This window comes from Nerophis lumbriciformis, linkage group LG03, assembly GCF_033978685.3.
Source record: "Nerophis lumbriciformis linkage group LG03, RoL_Nlum_v2.1, whole genome shotgun sequence".
Classification (NCBI taxonomy): domain Eukaryota; kingdom Metazoa; phylum Chordata; class Actinopteri; order Syngnathiformes; family Syngnathidae; genus Nerophis; species Nerophis lumbriciformis.
The window spans coordinates 67797505-67824740 of NC_084550.2; the positions used below are offsets into that span (position 1 = coordinate 67797505).

General features: G+C 39.7%; 1 protein-coding gene across 1 annotated transcript in view; it reads left to right on the forward strand.

Annotated features, from left to right (window-relative positions):
- Positions 1-216: 216 nt before the first annotated feature.
- Positions 217-27236, forward strand: part of pde4ca (phosphodiesterase 4C, cAMP-specific a) — a 224358-nt gene continuing 197338 nt past the window's right edge. Inside the window, exon 1 of the mRNA XM_061941867.1 lies at positions 217-1161. Within this exon, the coding sequence (XP_061797851.1) occupies positions 1088-1161 (74 nt within the window). The 5' untranslated portion in view covers positions 217-1087. The remainder of the gene's footprint in view (positions 1162-27236) is intronic.

Sequence of the window (27236 nt, forward strand, 5' to 3'; positions counted from 1 at the left end):
ATATTGAAGTATTGATTGCCCAGTGCACTGGTATTACTGCTGGCGTGAAGGCAGATTGCTCACACAAAAAGAGAAAAGTAGACTGGTTAAAGGGGAGGAACAAAACTTGTTCAGGATCTTTTTTTTAGTGTCATATTTATATAAAGTCACTCCGCTTACACTTGTACCTCTCAGCTTTTTTAAGCGATGCCCGTAGATGTGTCTGCCCTCGCTGTTTGTTCTTTCTCGCTCTGCCTCGCTCTGCGGGACTGCACCCCACCCCTTCGCTCCCCCCACAGTGTCTCTCTCTGTCTCTCACACTCGGGGTGGGGGGGGATAGTGTTGTTTGTTGTTTCAAGCCAAGTTTGGTCCCACCACTCTCAGGAGAGAAGAGACGAGGGAGCAGACGCTTGTGCAGCCCCTCTTGACGAGGACTTCGTGGGACGCTCCGCTGCGGGGAGCATCTGATGGGATTATAAACACTCTTTCCAGCTCACTTTTCCCCCTCTGCATGGCCTGTTGCTGAAAGGAACCTTGTGTTAAGATTATTTGTTGGGAGACTTTGAACAATGAGTGTTATTTCTGCTTGAGTATTAAGGTCTCACACCTTCCTCAGTGACACACTTGGTTGGGTTTGACCCCTAAACCCGTCTTTCTCATGTCCGAGACGAGACGCCAGCGCTCTGTGATGTGAGGTCTCTTGCCGCCAACGCTCTTTGCCTTTTTAGGCAAGTGCTGAACAATTCTGCCTCCTTCTCTTCCATGAAAACAAACGGACCCACAAGTCATGCCTGGACCATAAATCGAGTTTCCACCTTGATTCACTCGGAGCCCGTTGATTCTGCACGGAAATTCTAGGGACGGACTCACCAGCCTGACTTAATGTTGCATTCAGCTCAAATCCTGACGGAATTCACGAGACTGTTGTGCTTTGCTCTATTGTTTCCCAGAGTCCCGTCAGAGGGGTTGTGTCTCCTGGTGACATAACCTAGTACCACACAGAATGTAAAGCTATTTTTTTCCCCCCTCCAGAGTATGCGGTGGCTTTTTGCAGCAGTTTCTCCCTCACATTTCCAAATTGCTGTTTTGACCTCAAAGTCGCGATAAAATGATGAACAAAGACTCTCGCTTCTCGAGGAAGATGCATGGCAACTTCTCCACTCGCAGGCACTCGTGCATTGGGTATGTATCCGCTCTTGGTCGAAGCACAATGCATGCTTTTGCAGGAATACATCCTGCGGATTGTGCGCCCTCAATGTCCCAACCCTGTATAACCCCCAAGCTATCTGCGATATTCTCCAGCACCGAGTCTGCCAACGATTGGTTGGTTCTGTGGTGAAAGTGGTGGGTGTTTTTTTGTTGTAGGCTGTGATGGCACTGAGGGCCTGGGGGAAGCTCTGTGGATCAATGACTCTGTCCGCTGATGTTCTTCCTTGGGGTCTATGGCCCAGAGCCAATGCTAGGTGTCTGTGTGAGTGGTCAAGGACAGTTTGAATTTAACAATACCAGTGAAGTTGACACGTCATGTAGTTCGTAAATAAAAACAGAATGCAATGATTTGCAAATCCTTCTCAACTTATATTCAATTGAATAGACTGCAAAGACAAGATACTTAATGTTCGAACTGAGAAACGTAATTTTGTTTTGCAAATAATCATTGACTTAGAATTTAATGGCAGCAACACATTGCAAAAAAGTTGTCACGGGGCATTTTTACCACTGTGTTACATGGCCTTCCCTTTAACAACACTCAGTAAACGTTTGGGAACTGAGGAGACACATTTTTGAAGCTTTTCTGGTGGAATTCGTTCCCATTCTTGCTTGATGTGCAGCTTAAAGGGGAACATTATCACAATTTCAGTAAGGGTTAAAACCATTAAAAATCAGTTCCCAGTGGCTTATTTTATTTTTCGACGTTTTTTTCAAAATTTTACCCATCACGCAATATCCCTAAAAAAAGCTTCAAAGTGCCTGATTTTAACCACCCGTCCATTTTCCTGTGACGTCACATAGTGAAGCCAACACAAACAAACATGGCGCATAGAACAGCAAGCTATAGCGACATTAGCTCGGATTCAGATTCGGATTTCAGCGGCTTAAGCGATTCAACAGATTACGCATGTATTGAAACGGATGGTTGTAGTGTGGAGGCAGGTAGCGAAAACGAAATTGAAGAAGAAACTGAAGCTATTGAGCCATATCGGTTTGAACCGTATGCAAGCGAAACCGACGAAAACGACACGACAGCCAGCGACACGGGAGAAAGCGAGTACGAATTCGGCGATCGCCTACTAACCAACGATTGGTATGTGTTTGTTTGGCATTAAAGGAAACTAACAACTATGAACTAGGTTTACAGCATATGAAATACATTTGGCAACAACATGCACTTTGAGCGTGCAGACAGCCCAATTTTCGTCAATTGATATATTCTGTAGACATACCCTCATGTCAGCAGGCCAGAGAAGCTAGGGTCGATATTCTTCTCTTGATCATCTTCGGTGGCATAAGGGACGGTGTGAGCCCAGACATCCAGGGGGTTTAGCTCGCTCGTCTGCGGGAACAAACTGCCGCCATTGCTTGCCGTGCTACCGAGGTCCTTTGTCCCTGAATTGCTCACACAGTCCGGCAGATTCAATGGGGGTCTGGCGGCAGATTTCTTTGACTTTATCGTTGGAAATGCATCTGCTTTGAGTGTCGCAGGATATCCACACATTCTTCCCATCTCTGTCGTAGCATAGCTTTCGTTGGTAAAGTGTGCGGAACAAACGTCCAATTTCTTGCCACTTTGGCATCTTTGGGCCACTGGTGCAACTTGAATCCGTCCCTGTTCGTGTTGTTACACCCTCCGACAACACACCGACGAGGCATGATGTCTCCAAGGTACGGAAAACAGTCGAAAAAAGGAAAATAACAGAGCTGATTTGACTCGGTGTTTGAGAAAATGGCGGATTGCTTCCCGATGTGACGCCACATCGCTCCGAGAGCGAATATTAGAAAGGCGTTTAATTCGCCAAAATTCACCCATTTAGAGTTTGGAAATCGGTTAAAAAAATATATGGTCTTTTTTCTGCAACATCAAGGTATATATTGACGCTTACATAGGTCTGGTGATAATGTTCCCCTTTAAGTTGTTCAACAGTCCGGGGTCTCCGTTGTGGTATTTTAGGCTTCATAATGCGCCACACATTTTTAATGTTTTACTACAAAGCCACGCTGTTGTAACACGTGCAGAATGTGGCTTGGTATTGTCTTGCTGAAATAAGCAGGGGCGTCCATGAATAAGACATTGCTTGGATGGCAACATATGTTGCTCTAAAACCTGTATGTACCTTTCAGCATTAATGGTGCCTTCACAGATGTGTAAGTTACCCATGCCTTGGGCACTAATACACCCCCATACCATCACAGATGCTGGCTTTTCAACTTTGCGTCTATAAACATCCAGATGGTTCTTTTCCTCTTTGTTCCGGAGGACACAATGTCCACAGTTTCCAAGAACAATTTGAAATGTGGACTCGTCAGACCACAGAACACTTTTACACTTTGCATCAGTCCATCTTAGATGAGTTCGGGCCCAGCGAAGCCGGCTGCGTTTCTGGGTGTTGTTGGTAAATGGCTTTGGCTTTGCATAGTAGAGTTTTAACTTGCACTTACAGATGTAGTGACCAACTGTAGTTACTGACAGTGTTTTTTCTGAAGTGTTGCTGAGCCCATGTGGTGATATCATTTACACACTGATGTCGCTTTTTGGTACAGTACCGCCTGAGGGATCGCATTGCTGCTTACGTGCAGTGATTTCTCCCGATTCTCTGAACCTTTTGATGATATTACGGACCGTAGATGGTGAAATCCCTAAATTCCTTGCAGTAGCTCGTTGAGAAATGTTGTTCTTAAACTGTTGGACAATTTGCTCACACATTTGTTCCCAAAGTGGTGATCCTCGCCCCATCCTTGTTTGTGAATGACTGAGCATTTCATGGCAGCTGCTTTTATACCCAATCATGGCACCCACCTGTTCCCAATTAGCCTGTTCACCTGTGGGATGTTCCAAATAAGTGTTTGATGAGCATTCCTCAACTTTCTCAGTCTTTTTTGCCCCTTGTGCCAGCTTTGTTGAAACATGTTGCAGCCATCAAATTCCAAATGAGCTAATATTTTCAAAAAATTAAGTTTTCCAGTCCGAACATTAAGTACCTTGTCTTTGCAGTCTATTCAATTGAATATAGGTTGAAAAAGGATTTGCAAATCATTGTATTCTGTTTTTATTTACCATTTACACAACGTGCCGACTTCACTGGTTTTGGGCTTTGCATAACGTGTGGAAAACAACGTGGTACTTTTCATCTGATCTAATTATAATCTGTCATAAATTCAATCCCAAGGGTCTAAAATCATCAACAAATCTGCGTTGTAAGTACACAGAAGGGCTCTTGTACGCTCCACCTACATTATGCAAGTCCCCCAGAACACCAGCATGCATATGTGAGGCAAGATTGCAGACTACTGCCATGCAAGTGCCCTCTGGCCACAAGACATGTGCCTTGAGAGTGTCATCCAATCTCCTCCAGCATGTTTGGATCATATGAGGGGATCAAAGCAAGGGATTGTAACCCACGGTCAGAAGTGGCGTAGGGAGCAGAACAAGCCTTTTATTCTCTTATTACCTGATTCGGACAGTAGGAATTAGGGATGTCCCGATCCAGGTTTTTGCACTTCCGATACAATATTGATATTGTTTTTGCACTTCCGATCCGATACCGATACTGACCGATACCGATACTGACCGATACTGGCCTATCCGAGCATGTATTAAAGTTTAAAGTTATTTAGCCTACTTAGTTGTCAGAATCATGTTGAAAAGGGTTTTAGTACTCTTGATAACAACTAGCCAGCTGAATTAGGGGAGTTTGAATAATACACAATGGTTGGTAACAAGAAACTGACCTGTTTATTCAAGGATAAACACAAAATAGACAAAATTATACATGACAAACAGAAATGGCATCATTGAACTAGGGCTGGGCGATATGGCCTTTTTTTAATATTGCGATATTTTAAGGCCATATTGCGATACACGATATATATCTCGATATTTTGCCTTAGCCTTGAATGAACACTTGATGCATATAATCACAGCAGTATGATGATTCTATGTGTTTTGATTGATTGATTGAGACTTTTATTAGTAGGTTGCACAGTGAAGTACATATTCCCTAAAATTGACCACTAAATGGTAACACCCCAATAAGTTTTTCAACTTGTTTAAGTCGGGGTCCACTTAAATTGATTCATGATACAGATATATACTATCAGATATATACTATCATCATAATACAGTCATCACACAAGATAATCACATTGAATTATTTACATTATTTATAATCCAGGGTGTGGAGGGGGGCGCCGGATGTAAGTGTCAAAAAGACAGCCAAAAGAGTTTGATAAGAGAATAAATCTAAAGTTAAAATATAGGGTAGAAATGCACCCATTTGCAGGAAATGTAGTCTTGATTTTCAAAATGTTCTTTCAAGGCTTGCATGTCTACATTAAAACATTCTTCTTCATACTGCATTCATATATGCTACTTTTAAACTTTCATGCAGAGAAGGAAATCACAACTAAAAAAATCACTAATTTTTTCATACGGTGTTGATGTGGAAATTTTTGCCTCGGCATTTTGATGGTGTGGGCGTGTGGCACCGAATGGAGATAAGCGTCTCGACAGACCTTACAATATTTGAACAATGATGACGAAAACTGTTTTCTCTGTCGTGTCCGTGTGTCGAAAATTGTTATGCGCGGCATATAATTGCTATGCGCAGAGGACGCTTGAGCAGTGCGCAATTGCACAGGCGCGCACCTTAGAGGGAACGTTGGTCACACGGCTGCGCTAGCATCACAGCTAACGTTAGCCATGCTGCTACCTCTCTGCTCGGGGAGGGCGTATACGTATGTGACGTATGACGTGACAGTATGTGACGTATGACGTGACAGTATGTGACGTATGACGTGACAGTATGTGACGTGTGTAAGAAGGTGCGCTTGCTGTCTGTGAGAGGGAGACACAGGAAAGAGTGAGAAGAGCCTGTCGTGTAATGCCAGCAGCTAAAAGGAACTGCGTGAGAATCCACAGACCTGTGGATGTGTTGAAGGTGTGCTGGAAAATGCGGAACGGAAATTACGGAGCAGCAGAAAAGTGGAATGTATTATTTAAATCGGTGTGTTGGAAAACACCGACTGGAGTTTTTTTTTAAAACTAGATCTGGATCAGCATTTTCCCATGCCTTGCCGATACACATTTTTTGGCAAATATCGGCGGCCGATCCGATCCAAATATCGGATCGGGACATCCCTAGTAGGAATCCTTGACTTAAATTGCAAAGTCAACTGTTTTTATACTGTTGTTGCATGTGTACCTTATATTGCATAAATATAAATACCCCAGCAGGCAAAAGGCATTGAAACAACGTTGGGAACTTGTTAAATTAAGGTCCTGACGTTGAGCAACTCAAACATAACGTTGAAATAACATGCTCTTTGATGACGTTAATCAATGTTGGGATGTGATGTTGATTTGACCATTGAATTTTGGCCATATTTCAACCAACATTCTACAACGTTAATACAACATTGAAACAACATGCTCTATGTAAACCATGATTCAATGTCAGGTTGTGACGTTGGTTAGACCATTGAAATTTGATCATTTCCCAACCAATATTGTACAACACAAATACAACGTTGAAACAACATGCTTTTTGGCAACATTTATTTAATGTTGGGTTGTGACCTTAAAGGCCTACTGAAATGCGATTTTCTTATTTAAACGGGGATAGCAGGTCCATTCTTTGTGTCATACTTGATTATTTCGTGATATTGCCATATTTTTGCTGAAAGGATTTAGTAGAGAACATCGACGATAAAGTTCGCAACTTTTGGTCGCTGATAAAAAAGCCTTGCCTGTACCGGAAGTAGCAGACGAGTAGCGTGACGTCACAGGTTGTGGAGCTCCTCACATCTGCACATTGTTTACAATCATGGCCACCAGCAGCGAGTGCGATTCGGACCGAGAAAGCAACGATTTCCCCATTACGGTAATTTGAGCGAGGATGAAAGATTTGTGGATGAGGAAAGTGAGAGTGAAGCGATTCAAATAGGGAAGATGCTGTGAGAGGCGGGTGGGACCTGATATTCAGCTGGGAATGACTAAAACAGTAAATAAACACAAGACATATATATACTCTATTAGCCACAACACAACCAGGCTTATATTTAATATGCCACAAATTAATCCCGCATAACAAACACCTCCCCCCTCCCGTCCATATAACCCGCCAATACAACTCAAACACCTGCACAACACACTCAACCCCACAGCCCAAAGTACCGTTCACCTCCCCAAAGTTCATACAACACATATATTTCCCCAAAGTCCCCAAAGTTACGTACGTGACATGCACATAGCGGCACGCACGTACGGGCAAGCGATCAAATGTTTGGAAGCCGCAGCTGCATGCGTACTCACGGTACCGCGTCTGCGCATCCAACTCAAAGTCCTCCTGGTAAGAGTCTCTGTTGTCCCAGTTCTCCACAGGCCAATGGTAAAGCTTGACTGTCATCTTTCGGGAATGTAAACAATGAAACACCGGCTGTGTTTGTGTTGCTGCAGTCGGCCGCAATACACCGCTTCCCACCTACAGCTTTCTTCTTTGCTGTCTCCATTGTTCATTGAACAAATTGCAAAAGATTCACCAACACAGATGTCCAGAATACTGTGGAATTTTGCGATGAAAACAGACGACTTAATAGCTGGCCACCATGCTGTCCCAAAATGTCCTCCACAATCCGTGACGTCACGCGCTGACGTCATCATACCGAGACGTTTTCAGCAGGATATTTCGCGCGAAATTTAAAATTGCACTTTAGTAAGCTAACCCGGCCGTATTGGCATGTGTTGCAATGTTAAGATTTCATCATAGATGTATAAATTATCAGACTGCGTGGTCGGTAGTAGTGGCTTTCAGTAGGCCTTTAATATGACCATTGAAATCTGGTCATTTCCTAACAAAAGTTCTACTACGCAAAAACAACGTTAAAACAACATGGTTTTTGTTACAACATTTATTCAATGTTGGGTTGTGACGATAATTTGACCATTGAAATCTGGTCATTTCCTAACCAATATTCCACAACACAAATACAAAATGTTTTTTGGCAACGTTTATCAATGTCCGGTTGTGACGTTGATTTGACCATTGAAATCTGGTAATTTCCCAACCAATATTCTCCAACACAAATACAACGTTGAATCAACTTGCTTTTCGGCAACGTTTATTCAATATTGGGTTGTGACGTTGATTTGACCATTGAATTTTGGTCATATTTCAACCAACATTCTACAACGTTAATACAACATTGAAACAACATGCACTTTGTAAACCTTGTTTGGATGTCAGGTTGTGACGTTAATTTGACCATTGAATTTTGGCCATTTCCCAATATTCTACAACATAAATACAATGTTGAAACAACGTGGTTTTCGGCAACGTTTATTCAATGTTGGGTTGTGACGTTAATTTGACCATTGAAATCTGGTCATTTCCCAACCAATATTCTCCAACACAAATACAACGTTGAAACAACATGCTTTTTAGTAACGTTTATTAATGTCAGGTTGTGACGTTGATTTGACCATTGGATTTTGGTAATTTCCCAATATTCTACAACACAAATACAACATGGTTTTTGGCAACGTTTGTTCAATGTTGGGCTGTGACGTTAATTTGACCATTGAAATCTGGTCATTTCCCAACCAATATTCTGCAACACAAATACAACGTTGAATCAACATGCTTTTTGTAAACCTTGATTCAATGTCAGGTTGATTACGTTAATTTGACCATTGAATTTTGGTCATTTCCCAATATTCTACAACATAAATACAACGTTGAAACAACATGGTTTTCGGCAACGTTTATTCAATGTTGGGTTGTGACGTTAATTTGACCATTGAAATTTGGTAATTTCCCAATATTCTACAACACAAATACAAAATATTTTTTGGCAACGTTTATCAATGTCAGGTTGTGACGTTAATTTGACCATTGAAATTTGGTAATTTCCCAACCAATATTTTCCAACACAAATACAACGTTGAAACAACATGCTTTTTAGTAACGTTTATCAATGTCAGGTTGTGACGTTGATTTGACCATTGAAATGTAGTCATTTTCCAACCAATATTCTACAACACAAATACAAAATGATTTTTGGCAACATTTATTCATTGTCAGGTTCTGACGTTGGTTTGACCATTGAAATTTGGTAATTTCCCAATATTCTACAACACAAATACACAATGTTTTTTTGGAAACGTTTATTAATGTCAGGTTGTGACGTTGATTTGACCATTGAAATTTGGTCATTGGAGTGGTGGTTCCTCTCTTCAAGAAGGGGAACCGGAGGGTGTGTTCCAACTATCGTGGGATCACACTCCTCAGCCTTCCCGGTAAGGTCTATTCAGGTGTACTGGAGAGGAGGCTACGCTGGATAGTCGAACCTCGGATTCAGGAGGAACAGTGTGGTTTTCGTCCTGGTCGTGGAACTGTGGACCAGCTCTATACTCTCGGCAGGGTCCTTGAGGGTGCATGGGAGTTTGCCCAACCAGTCGACATGTGCTTTGTAGACTTGGAGAAGGCATTCGATCGTGCACCCCAGGAAGTGCTCAGAGAGTATGGGGTATCGGACTGTCTGATTGTGGCGGTCCGCTCTCTGTATGATCAGTGTCAGAGCTTGGTCCGCATTGCCGGCAGTAAGTCGGACCCGTTTCCAGTGAGGGTTGGACTCCGCCAAGGCTGCCCTTTGTCACCCATTCTGTTCATAACGTTTATGGACAGAATTTCTAGGCGCAGTCAAGGCGTTGAGGGTATCTGGTTTGGTGGCTGCAGGATTAGGTCTCTGCTATTTGCAGATGATGTGGTCCTGATGGCTTCATCTGACCAGGATCTTCAGCTCTCACTTGATTGGTTCGCAGCCGAGTGTGAAGCGACTGGGATGAGAATCAGCACCTCCAAGTCCGAGTCCATGGTTCTCGCCCGGAAAAGGGTGGAGTGCCATCTCCGGGTTGGGGAGGAGATCTTGTCCCAAGTGGAGAAGTTCAAGTACCTAGGAGTCTTGTTCACGAGTGAGGGAAGAGTGGATCGTGAGATCGACAGGCGTATCGGTGCGGCGTCTTCAGTAATGCGGACACTGTATCGATCCGTTGTGGTGAAGAAGGAGCTGAGCCAAAAGGCAAAGCTCTCGATTTACCAGTCGATCTATGTTCCCATCCTCACCTATGGTCATGAGCTTTGGGTTATGACCGAAAGGACAAGATCACGGGTAAAAGCGGCCGAAATGAGTTTCCTCCGCCGGGTGGCGGGGCTCTCCCTTAGAGATAGGGTGAGAAGCTCTGTCATCCGGGGAGAGCTCAAAGTAAAGCCGCTGCTCCTCCACATCGAGAGGAGCCAGATGAGGTGGTTTGGGCATCTGGTCAGGATGCCACCCGAACGCCTCCCTAGGGAGGTGTTTCGGGCACGTCTGACCGGTAAGAGGCCACGGGGAAGACCCAGGACACGTTGGGAAGACTATCTCTCCCGGCTGGCCTGGGAACGCCTCGGGATCCCCCGGGAGGAGCTGGACGAAGTGGCTGGGGAGAGAGAAGTCTGGGCTTCCCTGCTTAGGCTGCTGCCCCCGTGACCCGACCTCGGATAAGCGGAAGAAGATGGATGGATGGATGGAATTTGGTCATTTCCCAACCAATATTCTACAACACAAATACAACACGGTTTTTGGCAACGTTTATTCAATGTTGGGCTGTGACGTTAATTTGACCATTGAAATCTGTTCATTTCCCAACCAGCAACATGGATCCAACGTTAGACATCATCGCCTCCATTTACAAATACTACTATTTTTGCAACGTTGTTTCAAAGTTCGTTTTAAAGGACATGTATCAATGTCTAGTGCCTGCCTGGACGGAGATTGTTTTATGGTAGCTCTTATAGTTAGTGCTCGACACAAAGAAGCGTGTTGTAGTGCAGATGTGTCCATTAGAATATAAACAGAGATGGCTTTATTCTAAATTGTACAAACCGTACCAGGACACCATTCAGTCTGTTCTTTTGCACTGGCACACACACTAAGACTCTCACGCACACTCACCCTGCAATCATTCCTGACATAAAATCTTGCTGGTGTTGTGTGCATAAAGTTTGAGTAGACTCCGTTTATGTGAAGGGGGAACTGAAGGGGGCACAGGCGCGTGAGTTGACTGACTGGGAAAGCGAGATAATTGAGACAAAGCGGGTAAACTGGCAGACGGGAGGGCGGAGACATAGCGATAGAGAGAATGTGGAAGATGATAGTGCTGCTTTTAGTTTGCAGATAAGGTGGAGCAAGAGGGTTTTTTGATAGTGTAACTTGTAGTATTTACACAAATGGGGATCAAAAGAATGAGCAAAACAGAAACATGTAAAGTGAGGCCCAACAACTAAAGGACAACAGTGTCAATGTCAGAGGTCCCAATATTCACACACACACACACACACACACAAACACGCACATTCTTGTATTTGTTACCTTCTTGAGACCTCCAAATAATGCCTCCCTCTTTAGGACCAGCCTTTCTGGATATATAAAGATGTGTATTGACAACATTAATAATATATACATACTATGCAAATATAAAAAAGCTTGTTGTGAAAAATGAGTTGGAATTTCACAAGAAAAAAAGTCACAATTTCACAAGTATAACTTAGAAATGTTGCATTTTTATAATAAAAGTCATCATTTTACTCAACGCAAGTCAAAATGTTACAAGAAAAACTGAACATTTGTGCAATATTATGATAAAAGTTGGAATTTTACTCAATGACAGTCGCAATTTCACAAGAAAAGCTTAACATTTTGGCAATTTTATGAAAAGAGTCGTAATTTTTCTTGACAAAAGTCACAATTTTGTATGAAAACTTTAACAATGTTGGGAATATTATAATAGTCTGAGTTTTACTTGGCAAAATTGTGACGAAATTCATAATTTTACTCAAAAAAATGTCACTATTTTACAAGAACAACAAAAAAATTGGCAATATTGTGATAAAAAATTTGAATTTTATATGACAAATGTCACCATTTTGCAGTAAAAAGTAATAATTTTACATTAAAAAGTTATAATTTTTACGAGAAAATATTGCAATATTTACAGAAACAGAAAGAATATGAAAAAATAAGAAAGATGTCAACACATTGTGAGAAAAAGACTGCTTTTAGTTCATTTTTTTAATTTATTATTCGTTGCAAATGAGACATTCTCTATTAGATGCAATGGTTTTCCTTATTGGGACCATGATTTAAGTCATCACTTGTTCACACCTCCTCACATGGAAGCTACTTTTCCTTGTTGATGTCTCAAGAAGAATAGAAATACAAGAACAGACACACACACACATCCACACATTCTTGTATTTGTTACCTTCTTGAGACCTCCAAAAAATGCCTCCTTCTTTAGGACCAGCCTTTCTAGATATATAAAGATGTGTATTTACAACATTAATAATATATACATACTATGCAAATGTAAAAAAGCTTGTTGTGGAAAAATGAGTTGGAATTTCACAAGAAAAAAGTCACAATTTCACAAGTATAACTTAGAAATTTTGCATTTTTATAATAAAAGTCGTCATTTTACTCAACGCAAGTCAAAATGTTACAAGAAAAACTGAACATTTGTGCAATATTATGATAAAAGTTGGAATTCTACTCAATGACAGTTGCAATTTCACAAGAAAAGCTTAACATTTTGGCAATTTTATGAAAAGAGTCGTAATTTTTCTTGACAAAAGTCACAATTTTATATGAAAACTTTAACAATGTTGGGAATATTATAATAGTCTGAGTTTTACTTGGCAAAATTGTGACGAAATTCATAATTTTACTCAAAAAAAGTCACTATTTTACAAGAACAACAAAAAAATTGGCAATATTGTGATAAAAAAATTTGAATTTTATATGACAAATGTCACCATTTTGCAGTAAAAAGTAATAATTTTACATTAAAAAGTTATAATTTTTACGAGAAAATATTGCAATATTTACAGAAACAGAAAGAATATGAAAAATTGTTCCCATTATTATAAGAAAGATGTCAACACATTGTGAGAAAAAGACTGCTTTTAGTTCATTTTTTTAATTTATTATTTGTTGCAAATGAGACATTCTCTATTAGATGCAATGGTTTTCCTTATTGGGACCATGATTTAAGTCATCACTTGTTCACACCTCCTCACATGGAAGCTACTTTTCCTTGTTGATGTCTCAAGAAGGATAGAAATACAAGAACACACACACACACACACATCCACACATTCTTGTATTTGTCACCTTCTTGAGACCTCCAAAAAATGCCTCCCTCTTTAGGACCAGCCTTTCTAGATGTATAAAGATGTGTATTTACAACATTAATAATATATACATACTATGCAAATGTAAAAAAGCTTGTTGTGGAAAAATGAGTTGGAATTTCACAAGGAAAAAGTCACAATATCAAAAGTAAAACTTCGAATTTTTGCATTTTTATAATAAGTCATAATTTTACTCAACGCAAGTCAAAATTTTACAAAAGAAATTGAACATTTGTGCAATATTATGATAAAAGTTGGAATTTTATTCAATAACAGTCACAATTTTACAAGAAAAGCTTAACATTTTGGCAATTTTATGAAGAGTCGTCAATTTACTTGACAAGTCACAATTTTATAAGAAAACTTACAAAATATTGGGAATATTATAATAGTCTGAGTTTTACTTGGCAAAATTATGACAAAAGTCATAATTTTACTCAAATAAATGTCACTATTTTACAAGAACAACAAAAAAATTGCAATATTGTGATAAAAATTCTGAATTTTATATGACAAATGTCACCATTTTGCAGTAAAAAGTAATAATTTTACGAAAAAATATTGCAATATTACAGAAACAGAAATAATTACAATTTGTTCCCAATATTATAAGAAAGAAGTTGACACATAAATACATACTATGCAAATATAAAAAAGCTTGTGGTGAATAATGAGTTGGAATTTCAGAAGAAAAAGGCCACATTTTCACAGGTAAAAGTTAGAATTTTCGCATTTTTATAATAAAAGTCGTCATTTTACTCAACGCAAGTCAAAATGTTACAAGAAAACTGAACATTTGTGCAATATTATGATAAAAGTTGGTATTTTACTCAATAACAGTCGCAATTTTACAAGAAAAGCTTAAAATTTGGGCAATTTTATGAAAAGAGTCGTAATTTTACTCAACAAAAGTCACAATTTTATAAGAAAACTAAAGATATTGGGAATATTATAATAATAGTCTGAGTTTTACTTAGCAAAATTATGACAGCAGTCATAATTCTACCCCAAAAATATCACTATTTTACAAGAACAACAAAAAATTGGCAATATTGTGATAAAAATTCAGAATTTTATGTGACAAATGTCACCCTTTTGCAATAAAGTCATAATTTTACATTAAAAAGTAATAATTTTACAAGAAAACATTGCAGAATGAGAAATTGTTCCCAATATTATAAGAAAGAAGTCGACACATTGTGAGAAAAAGGTTGCTTTTAGTAAAATTCTCTATTAGATGCAATGGTTTTCCTTATTGGGACCATGATTTATGTCCTAACTTGTTCACACCTCCTCACATGGAAGGTACTTTTCCTTGTTGATGTCTCAAGAAGGATAGAAAGACAAGAACAGACACACAGTATTAGTCAATATGGTGTGCCTGCTGTAGTGCGTCACTGCTGTACTCTATACTTTCAGCATGACTGATTTCCCCCATCGCCTCCAGAGCCTCATCGATCCCTTTGGGGGAACAGCGGCCCGTGACCGCTCAAACGCCGGCCAAATTTACAAACACCCCTTTCTCTTATAGGACATCTTGTTCGGACAACAGATAATACCTTTTTTTTTATTTTTTTAAATGGTGAACTGTATGAAAGAACTTATGTGCATTTAAAAAAAAAAAGAAGCATTTATGTGGGTTGACTGAGCTGTGATGCAACAGTGTCAGATGACTGTAACCACTAGAGGGAGGAACAGACTTCTGTTCCGCCTCCGGGCTGTAAGCAGTGCTCACACCTTCTTTTTTTTTCATGTTACACCCTTAAAGCTGCTGTATGTCACTTAGAACCCGCCCTCTTCCTGGGTCAAAGCATCCAAGATAAGCCCCGCCCATGGTCACGCATGTGGACACGAGTGATTGATGACCCGGCTGACCTGTTTAGCAGCAGCATTAGGGCTGATAGTCAATCAATCAATTCATCCAGCGATAAATAAATTGTCCTTTTCTTCCCCTCTCGCTATTAAACATTGTGTAAGAGGGTTCATTCACTCCAGTGTTGTCCCGATACCAATATTCTGGTACCGGTACCAAAATGTATTTCGATACTTTTGTAAATAAAGGGGACCACAAAAAATGTCATTATTGGCTTTATTTTAACAAAAAATCTTAGTGTACATGAAACATATGTTTATTATTGCAATTTAGTCCTTAAATAAAATAGTGAACATACTAGACAACTTGTCTTTTAGTAGTAAGTAAACAAACAAAGACTCCTAATTAGTATGCAGTAACATATTGTGTCATTTATACACCTATTATTTTGTACACATTATGAGGGACAAACTGTAAAAATGGATTATTAAACTACTTGTTCATTTACTGTTAATATCTGCTTATTTTCTCTTTCAACATGTTCTATCTACACTTCTGTTAAAATGTAATAATCACTTATTCTTCTCTTCTTTGATACTTTACATTAGTTTTGGATGATACCACACATTTAGGTATCGATCCGATACAAAGTAGTGACAGTATCATACATTGGTCATATTCAAAGTCCTCATGTATCCAGATTAGTGTTGTCCCGATACCAATATTCTGGTACCGGTACCGAAATGTATTTCAATACTTTTCTAAATAAAGGGGACCACAAAAAATGTCATTATTGGCTTTATTTGAACAAAAAATCTTAGTGTACATGAAAAATATGTTTATTATTGTAATTTAGTCCTTAAATAAAATAGTGAACATACTAGACAACTTGTCTTTTAGTAGTAAGTAAACAAACAAAGACTCCTAATTAGTATGCAGTAACATATTGTGTCATTTATACACCTATTATTTTGTACACATTATGAGGGACAAACTGTAAAAATGGGTTATTAAACTACTTGTTCATTTCCTGTTAATATGTGCTTATTTTCTCTTTCAACATGTTCTATCTACACTTCTGTTAAAATGTAATAATCACTTATTCTTCTCTTCTTTGATACTTTACATTAGTTTTGGATGATACCACACATTTAGGTATCGATCTGATACCAAGTAGTGACAGTATCATACATTGGTCGTACTCAAAGTCCTCATGTATCCAGATTAGTGTTGTCCTGATACCAATATTCTGGTACCAAAATGTATTTCGATACTTTTCTAAATAAAGGGGACCACAAAAAATGGCATTATTGGCTATATATATTTTTTTTAATCTTAGTGTACATGAAACATATGTTTATTATTGCAATTTAGTCCTTAAATAAAATAGTGAACATACTAGACAACTTGTCTTTTAGTAGTAAGTAAACAAACAAAGACTCCTAATTAGTCTGCTGACATATGCAGTAACATATTGTGTCATTTATACACCTATTATTTTGTCAACATTATAAAGGACAAGCTGTAAAAAATAATTATTAATCTACCTGTTCATTTACTGTTAATATCTGCTTATTTTCTCTTTCAACATGTTCTATCTACACTTCTGTTAAAATGTAATAATCACTTATTCTTCTCTGATACTTTACATTAGTTTTGGATGATACCACACATTTAGGTATCAATCCGATACCAAGTAGTTACAGTATCATACATTGGTCATATTCAAAGTCCTCATGTGTCCAGATTAGTGTTGTCCCGATACCAATATTCTGGTACCGGTACCAAAATGTATTTCGATACTTTTCTAAATAAAGGGAACCACAAAAAATGGCATTATTGGCTTTTTTTTTTTTTTTTTAGCTTAGTGTACATGAAACATATGTTTATTATTGCAATTTAGTCCTTAAATAAAATAGTGAACATACTAGACAACTTGTCTTTTAGTAGTAAGTAAACAAACAAAGACTCTTAATTAGTATGCAGTAACATATTGTGTCATTTATACACCTATTATTTTGTACACATTATGAAGGACAAACTGTAAAAATGGATTATTAATCTACTTGTTCATTTACTGTTAATATATGCTTATTTTCTCTTTTAACATGTTCTATCTACACTTCTGTTAAAATGTAACAATCACTTATTCTTCTTTTCTTTGATACATTAGTTTTGGATGATACCACACATCACATTATAAACATAATTAAAAAAAAAATGATGCTAAAAAATATCGATGTAATCATAGTAGTATCGACTAGATACACTCTTGTAGTTGGTATCATTACAGTGAATGTCAGGTGTAGATCCACCCATGGTGTTTATTTACATTTTGAAGCCGATGAGCTACGCTGTGTAGTGAAGCATGTTTAGCTATTCCTCGTCCTGCAGTGATAATGATACTTGTAAGAAACTTACTTTATTTGTCACCATGGAGACGAGGATTAGTGATTTAGAAGTAACTAAAACACTGCAGACTGCGACTGTCTTAAAGCACCTCTTCCTGAGGGTGTTTCAGTTTAATAACTTCACCTTTATCTTTACTTTTTTAGCCAAAATGCGTCCGTTCTCCCTTTTCTGTCTACACCCTGTGTCTGCTTGCAAGTACTCTGTGTGTGCGCGCTGCCGAACATGCTCCTCTGCTTGTAAGCCAGCAATGACATGACGTGACAACGACAGGGTGGTGGGGGACCGGTACTTTTTAGAGGCGGTATAGTACCGAATATGATTCATTAGTATGGCGGTACTGTACCAATACCGGTATACCATACAACTTTAGTTCACTCAATAGCAGAATTAAAGTTGTTGTATTATGCAAAACCAACTTTTCTTACCGATTGGCATTTGGGATCTGCATAAGTCCCGAAAGGAGGCATTGTGGAGATATTTATCAAATAATCTTGCCTTCCTTCATACTTCTATCAAACAAGCCGTTTGGAATTTGCTCTGTCCTGTCACATTTTTCACACCGGTGACATCTATTTATGGTATAAGTTTACCCAAAGTGCTTTGCGCAAGACGCTATTGTAGTCTGCGTTGTAGTCAATTAGCACCTTTTTCTGCCCTATCCTCTTGTTGTGGGGCAGACTGGCTCGTACAAACCCCGTTTCCATATGAGTTGGGAAATTGTGTTAGATGTAAATATAAACGGAATACAATGATTTGCAAATCCTTTTCAACCCATATTCAGTTGAATATGCTACAAAGACAACATATTTGATGTTCAAACTGATAAACTTTTTTTTTTTTTTTGCAAATAATCATTAACTTAGAATTTCATGGCTGCAACACGTGCCAAAGAAGTTGGGAAAGGGCATGTTCACCACTGTGTTACATGGCCTTTCCTTTTAACAACACTCAGTAAACGTTTGGGAACTGAGGAGACACATTTTTGAAGCTTCTCAGGTGGAATTCTTTCCCATTCTTGCTTGATGTACAGCTTAAGTTGTTCAACAGTCCGGGGGTCTCCGTTGTGGTATTTTAGGCTTCATAATGCACCACACATTTTCAATACAGGCAGGCAGGCCAGTCTAGTACCCGCACTCTTTTACTATGAAGCCATGTTGATGTAACACGTGGCTTGGCATTGTCTTGCTGAAATAAGCAGGGGCGCCCATGCTTGGATGGCAACATATGTTGCTCCAAAACCTGTATGTACCTTTCAGCATTAATGGTGCCTTCACAGATGTGTAAGTTACCCATGTCTTGGGCACTAATACACCCCCATACCATCACACATGCTGGCTTTTTAACTTTGCGCCTATAACAATCCGGATGGTTCTTTTCCTCTTTGGTCCGGAGGACACGACGTCCACAGTTTCCAAAAACAATTTGAAATGTGGACTCGTCAGACCACAGAACACTTTTCCACTTTGTATCAGTCCATCTTTGATGAGCTCAGGCCCAGCGAAGCCGACGGCGTTTCTGGGTGTTGTCGATAAACGGTTTTCGCCTTGCATAGGAGAGTTTTAACTTGCACTTACAGATGTAGCGACCGACTGTAGTTACTGACAGTGGGTTTCTGAAGTGTTCCTGAGCCCGTATGGTGATATCCTTTACACACTGATGTCGCTTGTTGATGCAGTACAGCCTGAGGGATGGAAGGTCACGGGCTTAGCTGCTTACGTGCAGTGATTTCTCCAGATTCTCTGAACCCTTTGATGATATTACGGACCGTAGATGGTGAAATCCCTAAATTCCTTGCAATAGCTGGTTGAGAAAGGTTTTTCTTAAACTGTTCAACAATTTGCTCACGCATTTGTTGACAAAGTGGTGACCCTCGCCCCATCCTTGTTTGTGAATGACTGAGCATTTCATGGAATCTACTTTTATACCCAATCATGGCACCCACCTGTTCCCAATTTGCCTGTTCACCTGTGGGATGTTCCAAATAAGTGTTTGATGAGCATTCCTCAACTTTATCAGTATTTATTGCCACCTTTCCCCAACTTCTTTGTCACGTGTTGCTGGCATCAAATTCTAAAGATAATGATTATTTGCAAAAAAGAAAAGTTTATCAGTTTGAACATCAAATATGTTGTCTTTGTAGCATATTCAACTGAATATGGGTTGAGAAGGATTTGCAAATCATTGTATTCCGTTTATATTTACATCGAACACAATTTCCCAACTCATATGGAAACGGGGTTTGTACATTACCATCACCTACGGCACTGGAGTGAAACAGCATCACTCTGCATGTCCTTATTGTTCACAGCAAGTCTGTTCAGGATGGTTTGGTCTGTGCGCTACTACCGTATTTTCCGCACCATAAGCCGCCCTGGGTTATAAGCCGCGCCTTCAATGAACGGCATATTTCAAAACTTTGTCCACCTATAAGACGCCCCGTGTTATAAGCCCCATCTAACTGCGCTAAAGGGAATGTCAAAAAAACAGTCAGATAGGTCAGTCAAACTTTAATAATATATTAAAAACCAGCGTGATGTGGGCGCGCATGGAGTCGTATATCAACATGGACGGAGCTGCGTGAAAAAAGCCACCCGGCCTCTTCGCGTAAACTTCCCTTAACCACTCGCTCATCTTTTCTTCATCCATCCCTTCGAGTTAGCTTTTATGATGACGCCGGCTGGAAAGGTCTCTTTTGGCAAGGTCTTCCTTTTGAATATCACCATGGGTGGAAGTTTCTGGCCATTAGCATGGCAAGCTAGAACCACAGTGAAGGATGACTTCTCATTCCCTGTGGTGCGAATATTCACCGTACGTGCTCCCGTTGTATCCACAGTGCGGTTCACAGGAATATCAAAAGTCAGTGGAACCTCGTCCATGTTGATAATGTTCTCTGGCCGGATCTTTTTTTCAGCTATCTTGTTTTTACAATATGCACGGAAAGTAGCCAGCTTTTCTTGAAAGTCTTTAGGCAGTTGCTGTGAAATAGTAGTCCGTGTGCGGATGGAGAGATTGCGTCTTTTCATGAACCGGATCCCTGTCGCTTAATAGGAGCCATTTTGTGGTCTTTACAGATGTAAACACACAAAGGCGGGTGCTTACCTTGGCGGTTGCTTGCGTAGAAGAAGAAGCACTTCCTCTTCTACGGGGAAAAAAGATGGCGGCTGTTTACCGTAGTTGCGAGACCGAAACTTTATGAAAATGAATCTTAATATTAATCCATATATAAAGCGCACCGGGTTATAAGGCGCACTGTCAGCTTTTGAGAAAATTTGTGGTTTTTAGGTGCGCCTTATAGTGCGGAAAATACGGTAAGTGTCATGGTTTAGGTTGTGGTACGTTACCGCCCTCTCCATTTAGCATAATTGTCTTTGTGGGACAAAATAAGAGCGATCAGCAAACAGACGTAACAGCGTCTGACAGGCAGCAGCTCCTACACACACTTTGAAAAGAGCTCGTTATCCAGGAATGCTGCCCATGTTTACGTGTCGCCAACACATAAGGCCCCCTCTGCTATGATGGACTTGATTGTTTCTATAAACCTCCACTAGTGGGTAACATTCAGTGGTCTTCTTGCCTCGTCACCTGGGCCCTCCTTTTCAAGTGTTTGAGGAGGTGATCCTAAGCAGAAGCAGTCTGTGTCTGTCTTTCTTCAAGCCCCAACGCTCCTCCACACTAGTGACGCACGTACAGTACATGAAATCATCTGCCTTGCTGCCGGCCTGGACGAGTGCCAGCCATTGTGAGACTTGTGCTTATGCACTTTTTTCAACTGTAGATGCAACGTGGGATCAGGAAATTGGGTGATGGAATTATTCTAAAAATGCTTAAAGGGGAACATTATCACCAGACCTATGTAAGCGTCAATATATACCTTGATGTTGCAGAAAAAAGACCATATATTTTTTTAACCGATTTCCGAACTCTAAATGGGTGAATTTTGGCGAATTAAACGCCTTTCTATTATTCGCTCTCGGAGCGATGACGTTGTGACGTCACATCGGGAAGCAATCCGCCATTTTCTCAAACACAGAGTCAAATCAGCTCTGTTATTTTCCGGTTTTTTTTCGACTGTTTTCCGTACCTTGGAGACATCATGCCTCGTCGGTGTGTTGTCGGAGGGTGTAACAACACGAACAGGGGCGGATTCAAGTTGCACCAGTGGCCCAAAGATGCGAAAGTGGCAAGAAATTGGATAAAATGTGTTCAAAATACGAGGGTGTGGGGAAAGCCGACAAAATGGTCGGTCGTTTGTTCCGCACACTTTACCTGAACTCATCTAAGATGGACTGATGCAAAGTGTAAAAATGTTCTGTGGTCTGACGAGTCCACATTTCAAATTGTTCTTGGAAACTGTGGACATTGTGTCCTCCGGAACAAAGAGGAAAAGAACCATCTGGATGTTTATAGACGCAAAGTGTAAAAGCCAGCTTCCCTCTGGGAAGCGCTACAGGTGCATTAAAACCAAAATAAACAGGCTAAAGAACAGCTTCTTCCCCAGGGCCATAACCATCCTGAACGGACTGCCCCATTGTCCCTCATAACTGCCTTCTCTTCGGTGCAATAACCCATTCCACCAACCACCCTGTTTTTGTTTTGTTTTTTCATGTATATATTCATTTCACACCATATTCATTGCACTTCTACATTTTTTATATATTTGCACATTGTTTTTTTTGTTTTGTTTTTTCTAGCATGCACACATCGCACTGTATGGAATGACCTCAATCTCATTACCTTGCGTAATGACAATAAAGCTGATTCTGATTCTGATTCTGATTCTGTGTGATGGTATGGGGGTGTATTAGTGCCCAAGACATGGGTAACTTACACATCTGTGAAGGCACCATTAATGCTGAAAGGTACATACAGGTTTTGGAGCAACATATGTTGCCATTCAAGCAATGTCTTTTTCATGGACGCCCCTGCTTATATCAGCAAGACAAAACCAAGCCACATTCTGCACGTGTTACAACAGCGTGGCTTTGTAGTAAAACATTGAAAATGTGTGGCGCAGTATGAAGCTTAAAATACCACAACGGAGACCCCGGACTGTTGAACAACTTAAAGGGGAACATTATCACCAGACCTATGTAAGCGTCAATATATACCTTGATGTTGCAGAAAAAAGACCATATATTTTTTTAACCGATTTCCGAACTCTAAATGGGTGAATTTTGGCGAATTAAACGCCTTTCTAATATTCGCTCTCGGAGCGATGACGTTGTGACGTCACATCGGGAAGCAATCCGCCATTTTCTCAAACACAGAGTCAAATCAGCTCTGTTATTTTCCGTTTTTTCGACTGTTTTCCGTACCTTGGAGACATCATGCCTCGTCGGTGTGTTGTCGGAGGGTGTAACAACACGAACAGGGACGGATTCAAGTTGCACCAGTGGCCCAAAGATGCGAAAGCGGCAAGAAATTGGACGAAATTTGTTCAAAATACGAGGGTGTGGGGACAGCCGACGAAAATGGTCAGTCGTTTGTTCCGCACACTTTACCCGAACTCATCTAAGATGGACTGATGCAAAGTGTAAAAGTGTTCTGTGGTCTGACGAGTCCACATTTCAAATTGTTCTTGGAAACTGTGGACATTGTGTCCTCCGGAACAAAGAGGAAAAGAACCATCCGGATTGTTATAGGCACAAAGTGTAAAAGCCAGCATGTGTGATGGTATGGGGGTGTATTAGTGCCCAAGACATGGGCAGTGTTGGGTTAGTTACTGAAAACCAGTAACTAGTTACAGTTACTAGTTACTTTATTTCAAAAGTAACTCAGTTACTAACTCAGTTACTTAAACCAAAAAGTAATGCGTTACTGTGAAAAGTAACTATTTAGTTACTTATATATTTATTTTTTATTTTTTTAAGGCCCCATTTAATGCCCTTTTAGCCTTCATTTTAGTACAGTTATTGCACTGGAGAATAATACAATGTGTTGATCAACTTGACATGCATTTGCATCACTGAACTCTGCTAAGCCATGTGGTCTACATACAACACACAAAGACAAATATATGTTACAAAGGCCAATTTGTTTCTGGCCAGAACAAATTGACAAAACTATTTTAAATAGCTGCAACTTAACATACATAAGTAACAAACAGCATAATAACAGCATAGCTGTAAAACAAGAAAGGCACACACTACATACATAAAGCCTAACCAGGCGTTTTCTCAAGGAATTCTGAAATAAAATCATGTCTGAAGCCCAGAACACTCTACACATTTCCCCACTTAGTTTAGAGAAAAGGAAATATTAGCCTGGCCCACTAGTATCCCTCTTTAGGTTTGTGAACTTTATAGTCTAAACATTTAGAGTGATGTGATAATCAAACACTCTAAAAGTTTAAAATGAAAAAGTATATAAGAGAATTGACAGAGTGTGTGTACCTTCAGTGTGCAGTGCCTCGTTAAAATCCAGCCGCTGTTGGAGGTGGAGGTGAGTGTGTGTCTCTTTACTAGCTTTGTCGAAGCATGTTGTTTTTGTCGCTGTTTCAGCATATTTGAAACTTACATTCAACTAAAATGTTCTTTTCTTTGTGGTCGATAAAAGAAACGTACTGAAAATATCTCCATTTTAAGAAACTCGGCTTCGGGGTTCGCCATGACGTCTTGATAGTAGACACACACACACACACACACACGTACACACAGACGGCGCTCCTCTTTTTTGTCGCCTCTTCAGCAGCGCTGCAACACTCAGATCTTCTCAGTTTCTAGCCGATACTACATAAAAAATAACGCAAAATAACGCAGTAACGCATCATGTAGTAACGGTAACGGAGTTACTGAATATAAAAAATAACGCGTTAGATTACTAGTTACCGCCGATAGTAACGGCGTTACAGTAACGCGTTACTTTGTAACGCGTTAGTCCCAACACTGGACATGGGTTACTTACACATCTGTGAAGGCACCATTAATGCTGAAAGGTACATACAGGTTTTGGAGCAACATATGTTGCCATCCAAGCAATGTCTTTTTCATGGACGCCCCTGCTTATTTCAGCAAGACAAAACCAAGCCACATTCTGCACGTGTTACAACAGCGTGGCTTTGTAGTAAAACATTGAAAATGTGTGGCGCAGTATGAAGCTTAAAATACCACAACGGAGACCCCGGACTGTTGAACAACTTAAAGGGGAACATTATCACCAGACCTATGTAAGCGTCAATATATACCTTGATGTTGCAGAAAAAAGACCATATATTTGTTTAACCGATTTCCGAACTCTAAATGGGTGAATTTTGGCGAATTAAACGGCTTTCTATTATTCGCTCTCGGAGCGATGACGTTGTGACGTCACATCGGGAAGCAATCCGCCATTTTCTCAAACACCGAGTCAAATCTGCTCTGTTATTTTCCGTACCTTGGAGACATCATGCCTCGTCGGTGTGTTGTCGGAGGGTGTAACAACACGAACAGGGACGGATTCAAGTTGCACCAGTGGCCCAAAGATGCCAAAGTGGCAAGAAATTGGACGTTTGTTCCGCACACTTTACCGACGAAAGCTATGCTACGACAGAGATGGCAAGAATGTGTGGATATCCTGCGACACTCAAAGCAGATGCATTTCCAACCATAAAGTCAAAGAAATCTGCCGCCAGACCCCCATTGAATCTGCCGGAGTGTGTGAGCAATTCAGGGACAAAGGACCTCGGTAGCACGGCAAGCAATGGCGGCAGTTTGTTCCCGCAGACGAGCGAGCTAAACCCCCTGGATGTCTTGGCTCACACCGTCCCGAAGATGATCAAGAGAAGAATATCGACCCTAGCTTCCCTGGCCTGCTGACATCAACTCCAAAACTGGACAGATCAGCTTTCAGGAAAAGAGCGCTGATGAGGGTATGTCTACAGAATATATTAATTGATGAAAACTTTATTCATTACTCGCGGTTTTACGTCAATTATTATACATAAACTGTGTTTACCAATAATTTAGCTTAAAAACATTACAACACTTAAAAACAAACACATACCAATCGTTGGTTAGAAGGCGATCGCCGAATTCGTCCTCGCTTTCTCCCGTGTCGCTGGCTGTCGTGTCGTTTTCGTCGGTTTCGCTTGCATACGGTTCAAACCGATATGGCTCAATAGCTTCAGTTTCTTCTTCAATTTCACTTAAGCCGCTGAAATCCGAGTCTGAATCCGAGCTAATGTCGCTACCTTGCTGTTCTATGCGCCATGTTTGTTTGTGTTGGCATCACTGTGACGTCACAGGAAAATGGACGGGTGTATATAACGATGGTTAAAATCAGGCACTTTGAAGCTTTTTTTTAGGGATATTGCGTGATGGGTAAAATTTTGAAAAAAACTTCGAAAAATAAAATAAGCCACTGGGAACTGATTTTTAATGGTTTTAACCCTTCTGAAATTGTGATAATGTTCCCCTTTAATAAGTTACATCAAAGAACACTACTTGGTTACATTTCCCAGTTCAAAATCTCTACCCTTAATGATAATTAATTCACAATATGGAATTTTCCAAGGTCCATTTTAAACTGTTATCTTTGTAGAGATGATGTCATCGTCCAGTTCCTTGATGTTTTTGACAACCACACTGCAAAAAGTCAGTGTTCAAAAACAAGAAAAAAAAAATACAAAAATGAGGGGTATTTTATTTGAACTCAGCAAAATGATCTGCCAATAGAACAAGAAACTTTGGCTTGTCAAGATTTTCCAAAACAAGTAAAATTAGCTAACCTCAATGAACCCAAAAATACCTTAAAATAAGTATATTCTCACTAATAACAAGTGCACTTTTTTGGTAGAAAAAAAAAGAGAGACCTTTTTGTTCAATATGTTGAAAAATATTCTTAAATGAAATAATTGTTAGTGCCATTATCTTGACATAATGATATGCGCTCGGCATTACATTTCTTGAAACCAGCAAACTTATACTAAAAACTAATTTATTGTTCTTAATGGAAAGGCAACAAGGCAACCGCTTGTTACTCTCGGGGTCTCCTCAGGCAAATCATATGGTCTAAAAATGCATTTTTCCATCAACAACATGGTATCGCGCCAAGTGCGTGCTCTTTCAGTCAATTAGTACGTATATATACAGCCCAGCCCCTGGCCAAAATTTTTTTAATTGTAATTTTGAAGAATTTATCTGAATGTGCATGAGCTATTTCTGTTCCAAATTGTTAGAAATGTTAAATGTTTAAATATTAACTGTCAGTTTACTGTACTGTGCCAACGGTACTACTATATAAGTACCTATTTTTTCTATTGTTTCATTGAAAATCAAACAGCAACGTCCATTTGGCTGTCATCTGTTTTAATTATGAGACACGATTGTGTCAAAGTCAAAAAAAATTTTTTTACATGCTTGAAATAAGAAATTATTACTTTTAAAAAGCAGTTTTATACTTGTGAGTGTTGATGACACAGCCTTGCAACAGTTGATATTCTAGTTTTAAGCATGTTTTGCTCAATATAGGTCATCAAATCTCAGCAACAAGCTGTAATATCTTACTGAGATCATTTTGGACCAAAAGCCTTAAAACAAGTAAAACACTCTAACATAAAATCTGCTTAGTTAGAAGAATTATCTTATCAGACAGAAAATAAGCAAATATCACCC